This window comes from Mus pahari, chromosome 1 (genome assembly GCF_900095145.1).
Source record: "Mus pahari chromosome 1, PAHARI_EIJ_v1.1, whole genome shotgun sequence".
Taxonomy (NCBI): domain Eukaryota; kingdom Metazoa; phylum Chordata; class Mammalia; order Rodentia; family Muridae; genus Mus; species Mus pahari.
In genome coordinates, this window is record NC_034590.1 from 150160805 (window position 1) to 150167401 (window position 6597).

At 41.8% G+C, this 6597-nt stretch overlaps 1 protein-coding gene across 4 annotated transcripts in view; it reads left to right on the forward strand.

The window, feature by feature from the left end:
• Plce1 (phospholipase C epsilon 1) overlaps window positions 1–4617 on the forward strand; it is a 300309-nt gene extending 295692 nt beyond the window's left edge. For 3 of the 4 annotated variants that reach the window (XM_021196332.2, XM_029538628.1, XM_029538635.1), the window contains 2 exons: window positions 208–430; window positions 2102–4613. In XM_021196332.2, coding sequence (XP_021051991.1) covers window positions 208–396 — 189 coding nt within the window. In that variant the 3' untranslated portion in view covers window positions 397–430; window positions 2102–4613. Of the gene's footprint in view, window positions 1–207; window positions 431–2101 lie in introns of all 4 variants that reach the window. The other variant, XM_021196340.2, reaches the window with a different exon arrangement.
• The last annotated feature ends 1980 nt before the right edge of the window (window positions 4618–6597 follow it).

Consider the following 6597-nt stretch of genomic DNA (forward strand, 5'->3'; position numbering starts at 1 on the left):
GAAAAGAAAAGAAAAGAAAAGAAAAGAAAAGAAAAGGAAAGAAAGTTAGGTCCTGGGATAGAGGCCTTGGCTCATCTACCCAAAACCTACTTACCAGAGAGAAATACAAAGGAGTACATATTCCCTCTAAGTATGACATGGGAAATCAGAAACCTGGATTTACCAGTCCATCAAAGAAGGGTCTTTTTTTTTTTTTTTTCTACACAGGCATCCCGAGAAGACAAAAGGAGGGGTATCTCCTTTGCAAATGAACTCAAGAAACTCACTAAGTCCACTAAGCAGTCCCGAGGGCTCACGTCACCTCCTCAGTTTGTGGCCTCGGAAAGTGTTCAAAGCAAGGAGGAGAAACCTGTGGGTGCCTTGGCCGCTGGTGACACAGTGGGTTACCAGCAGTGAGCAAGGGCGGCACATTTGTTCCAGGGATATGAAGGTACTGTAGCATTCTGAAATAGCCTTCACCTGAAAAGTGCTTTGTAACACAGGGTGGTGCTTTGTGTCCCTTCAAGAGGCTTGTCCTCTGAAGGCGGGTGGGAATGGTACCTCAAAAACAGTACCAGAGTGCTGAAGTTGCTTTTATGTAAGCTTCTAAAATTTTAGACAACCTGAGCTAGAGAGGTGGTTTAGGGGTTAGAGACGGTTGCTGCAAACCTAATGACCCCGGAACTGAATCTGTAGGGTTCACATGGTAGAAGCAGAGAAATGATTCCCACAAGTTGTCCTTAGATCTCTACGTGCATAGTGTGGCATGTACACACCCTTGTATTTGCACGTTCGAGCACACACACACACACAATTTATAGACTTTCTTATTTTGTAGATAACTAACCAAGGGCCCCAAAGTGTCACACAGACTTAAGTCATCACACATAGGACTACCTTAATTAATAACATAAATGAACATTCTTCTTCAAAGGCTGTACGAATGTTCAGTGTTTATTCCTTTGGATTGCTAGTAGTATAGTCAAATCTGTTTCATTTAGACCCAACAACCTCGTCTCTTCTTACCTCTTAAAAAATTAAAATATGCCAGGCATGGTGGCACACGCCTGTAATCTCAGCATTTGGAAGGCTGAGGCAGGAGGATCACAAATTCAAGGTCAGCCTGGGCTACATAATGAGTTCCAGACCAATTTAGGGGACACAGTGAGACCCCACCTCTAAAAAGCAAATCAAATCAAAAGAAAAGTAACTTCAGTCTCCATTCTGAAAACACAGTGTCGGTTACCAACTGCACTGCTGGATACTCAATACAAAGTCAGTCTTAGACGGCTGATCTAGAATATGAAAAGAGCGCAGGGGAATCAAAGCTAAGAGCCTCCTTTTCACAGTTTCTTTGGTTAGTTTTTGAGGCTGTGTAGCCCAGACTAGCTGAGGTGGATTAATGAGAGTGGCCTCCAGTGGCTGATATATTTGTTGGTGGTGAAGGATTGGGAGGTGGGACCTTGTGGGGGACAGTGGGAGGTATGGCCTTGTGGGGGACAGTGATTTAGATGCTTGCCTTTGGATCCCATTTCCTTTGGCAAGTAATCTTTATAAGGATTGAACTGACTTCAGAGCTTTGCTAAACATTCATGCTTCTCTTTCAAAATAGCCATAGGCACAACTACATCCACTTATGACCTCCTGTATCATGGTAGTCCCAAGAATGAATACATTTTTTTTAAAACTAGTTCTCTCTGTATGTTCTCATAAGTAAACAAGTACAATGGTTTAGCCTTTCTGACTGCTATAGTATTTGTTCTAAAAATGGTAACATCTAGTTTCAATAATCACAACCTAAGACCTTCTAAAGCAAATGTTCACCTCAGTCCCACCTGAAGTGGTAACAGTTGGGGAATTTTTCCTTTTTCTAAAGTTGAGGAACATTTACTTGATGTAATAGAAGAGTGTTTGTTATTTCTCCTAATTTGCTGTTCCGGGACAGAAAGAACAGTGTTCTACCTCCCGAGGTCACCACTGTATTAGGAAGTAACTCCTTTCCAGAGCTAACCACCAGAGTCTGGGGTCCTGTAGTTAAACAACTTGTAACCTGGGGAGGCTGTACATATTTCTGCTTCTTCATGTTCAATACACTAATTAGCCTATGTGGATGACATTTCAGGGGAAGATCCTTGATGAGAAGCTATCAAGAATGAACGTGGGGGGAAGAAAGATACTTTGCCTCCATCACATTTAAACTGGAAATGGATGATTTCTCAACTGCAGCCCTCTTCACACCTGATGTGAGGTTCATGCAGAGGACAAGCAAAACGGCACAGGTCTGCCAATCAACTTCGAGAGGAATGATGCAGGGACACCCAGGGCATTGCCCAGAGCATTACAGGTAGAGAGGCCACCCCCAAGCTTAAGACAACAAGCTTCACCTGTAAAGGGCTAGGTGGTAAACATTTTAGGGTTGGGGCCCCTTGACTTCTGTGGCATTGAGTTACCTCAGTGGCTGAGTGCAAATGCAGCTGCTGACAACAGGTACAAGAATGAACATGACTGAACAATAAAGCTTTATTTATGGACACTTACATTGGAACCTCAGAGAGTTTTCACAGGTCACAAATCTTTCAAGTGTTTCAACCACTTAAAATTGTAAAAATCTTTCTTAGTTTAAGGGTCAGACAAAAACACATGAATTTGGCCCAAGGACCAGCTTGCTGACCCCAACTTGGGAGAAGTGGGAGCCAAAGGTATAGAGGTTAGGAAACCTCAAAAATTGGCCATGGGTTTAATGAGAAGTGGAAGTCTGGGGGCATTGGAAATGTAAATATGTCCTGTAAGATTTGTTAACAATTATTCAAATTAGCTCCTATATTGTGTACCCAGGTGCACTCTTTGGGTTGGCTTTCCTCAAACAGAAATGTTTTTTCTGAAAGCTACTATTCATATGTCCAGACTATTCTGTTTTCAGTTCTCACAAAGTGAATTTAGAATGATGTACAATTTAGTGTCTATGGAGTTGTGATGTCTTCATAAGAAGCCTAAATCATTTCTAAAAAGCAAAAGTAGACTGGGTTGATATTCAAGGTAGAGTTATTTATTTTACAATGTTTATACTGACACTTGTGTATTTATTAGACATACCTTTCTTGATATTGCTATGGGTGACAAGCATTAGTGGTTCGATCTCTTTCAAGACAACCTTAAAAAATAAATCACGTGAGCATGAGAGGCGGGTAGAGATGCAGCGCCATAGTGTGATCTTCATTTCTGATTCACTGAGGAGCCGTGGCTCCGAGTCTCACTTGCCATGCGATCTAAGCTGTATTAAAACCATACTTCACAAAACGACCAGCCAAGTGCAATGAATTCTTCTCACTCTCGGGATGAAGCAAATTGAGACTCATCAGACTGAAGTACGTGTTCCTCCAGAGTCAAGCCTGTATTTCATCTTTCAATTGTCACCGTTCCGCTTGAAGATATTTTTCTTCAAGTTAGAAAACCCACTAAAAAATCCTGAGTTTTGCTTTTGAGACTTTACCAATTATAGAAGGAATAAAACAACCCCTTCTTTGCACATTCTAAAAAGAGACGTGTCAAAAATACACCACACAGCTTTCCTGTCATGGGAAGACTGGCTGCGCTGTCTTTCTCTTGCCAAGAGGACTCAGGCTATTCTCGCTTGGCAGTTACACAGCACAAACACGTTCCCTTTAAATACTAGGTCTTTAACAAACGCATAGCCCTGCTTCGGTTTTAAAACATTATTCTGGAACCATTTTATCAATTCTCTGTAAATTAAAGAGGCCAAATGTTTTGGGATACCTTGGGTTGAAAATTAAATTACTGGTCTAACCAGCCAGAGCCAAACAAAACCTGCAGGTAATAAGATACAGAGCCAGGCACCCCTTGCTCGTTTGTGGTCCTTACAGTAGATGGAGATTTGATACAGAACCAATCTGAAACCGACCACATATTCAAATACTGATGTGCATCCCAGCTTAGGTTAAAGGACATACTCTATTAAAATTGAGTCTCTAAGACTTTAAGCAGGAGAGGTTATTAACATATGCAAAGAGGGCCAGCGAGATGGTCCAGAGGAGGCCCTCGCCACGTAAGCTTTGATGACCTCAGTTTGACACCGGAACCAATGGAAAAGTAAAAGGAGGAAACTGATTCCATAAAATTATCTATCCTCTGTCTCCACGTGTGCCCCCACGTCATATAACATACACATACAAAAATAATAAAATAAAAAATTTAAAGTATGAACAGCTTGTTACAGGAATGTGTTACTTAATGAGGACATATTTTAAGAAATGCATTGGTAGGGAATTTCATTGTTGTATGAGTGTCAGAATATACCTATACAAGCTAAGACGGCTACTGTGTCACTGAACAAGGAGGCTTTATTAAACATTACGGGATCACGGTTCTGTTCCATAGCACCCCACACAGCAGTTTATCCAAGATCAGAGCACCACTGTAAGGTACATGACTGAATTACAACTCCTTAGCACATTATGGTGATGTTTTGACTGAAGGCTTATCTGAATTATGGGACATAACTTGTCTATCAAATGAAAGAAATAACCCTATTTATAATAAATTAGCATGGCCACTAGAATTGTGCCCACCACCATTTTATACTTTTTAGAATACAAGAAATCTGGATAACAAAAATCTTAATCAGTAAAATTGGTATAAAAAAGAACTTAAATATGCAAGCAGGGTCCCTGAGAAGGCTTATGGCCTGCAGAGAAACGATCTCTATGAGGCAAGAAGATAATCTGGCTCAACACAACTTAATTAGCTGGGCTTGCTCAAACGTCCATTCATTTTAGCCACATTTAAGCACAGCACAATTTTGGGGGGGAAAATGGTTTCTGGATGACAACTAATTCAATCCTGTGTGTACAACACTTAAGATGTGTTTACATTGAAACTCTTTACCAAGCACATATGGCTCCTTCCATAAAGACTTGGAAACCATGCTTCTAGATAAGTCTAGGGAGAATGACTGAGAGAAACAGCAGTCGACAGAATTACTGAGAGAAACAGCAGCCGACGGGAGAATTACTGAGAAACAGCAGCCGACGGGAGAATGACTGAGAAACAGCAGCTGATGGGAGAATGACTGAGAGAAACAGCAGCCGATGGGAGTCAGGATTGGCTTGGCCCTAAGATAACAAACTACTTCGGCTGTGGTAAAATACAAGTGACACCTCTCATGAGGATGGGTTTTATTGACTGAGAAGCAATGTTCAAGTTCTAGGGTAGGAGAGTCTGGGATTAGCAAACATGATAGTCTGGGGGAGCCTGGCCCTTACAGATAGCAAAAGGTTTCCAGGGCAGTGATGGAGCATGCCTTTAATTCCAGCACTTGGGAGGCAGGGGTAGGTGAGTTCAAGGCCAGCCTGGTCTCTCTGACAGCCAGAGCTTCACAGAGAAACCCCATCTCAAAAAAACAAAAACAAAAACAAAATATTACCAGGTTGTAAATAACACCCATTCCCAGAATTCTGGGTAGAACACAGGTACACTTCACCTTTCCTTTAAAGAGACAAGCCTGCGTGTTTCCCTGTGTGCACAAGGCCCTTGCACCTTCTACATGTGAACCCATGTCAAAGGTGGCAGCCCAACTTGTAAACGAAAATTACCTGGCAATAAAGGATTAAAGAAGCCAGCATGCTACTCAGGATGAAGGCGAAGACACTTCTGCTCAGTCACTTGTCCATTTACAGCTCGTTAATTGACAAGATTAGAATACTAAGGAGTGTCTGGGAATGGGGTACTGGGGATAAATCTGGGGGCAGGAAGGATGCTATCGGGTGGTAATGCCCTCCTGAGGTAAGACCTCTTCACATGTCATCCACAGCACAAACACCAGTTTAGAGTGTCCGGGTGACTCAAAACCTGTTTTCATAATGGCTTCCCATCTCCATGGTTTTGGAGGTACTGATGGTTCATGAAGGCCCAGTATAAAACATGCCAAGTTTCTCTTTAAAACTTACCTTCCCCTCTCTGTTCCCTCCCAGTATATCTGCAGATGCCCAAGACTGGGTTCTGAAAGGGGTAAGGGTTGGCTCTGCTGCAGTAAAATAGAACTAACTCTAAAACACGTATAAAGCTTCCCTGCCAATAAAGAACAAGGGTTTTGGAGGGTTTTTGTTTGTTTGTTTGTTTTAAAATCTTATATTTGGCAGTGTAAGACACAGTCCCTGGGTAAGAGATCACAGATGCACTTTTAACCCCTTTATAGATGCTTCTCTCACAAAAGCACCAAGGCCAGAAAAGGCAAATGCACGGGTCCCAGGTGATCAGACAGCAACGTCTTAGACAAAGTCTGGACCTTTCTTATCCCTCCCATGTTCTGGGATCTCTTCCTAAAAGCAACCACAAACTAGAGACTTCTGAGTGTGTTAAACAAGTGGCTTTTAAACACTTTGAACCTCCATTACCAAGATACTTGACACCTCTTTGACTGAACACATTCTGTGCTTGTTTCGGACTGCAGCCTCTGATCTTGGAAATAATTCATTCTGACACTAAACTGGGTAATGCCTCATTTTTATATGGCGTGAATTACCTGACTTAGCACCAAAGACCATGAAGCACCAAGGCTGTTTTACTCCTATCAAATCTTTTTTTTTTTTTTTTTTTTTTTTT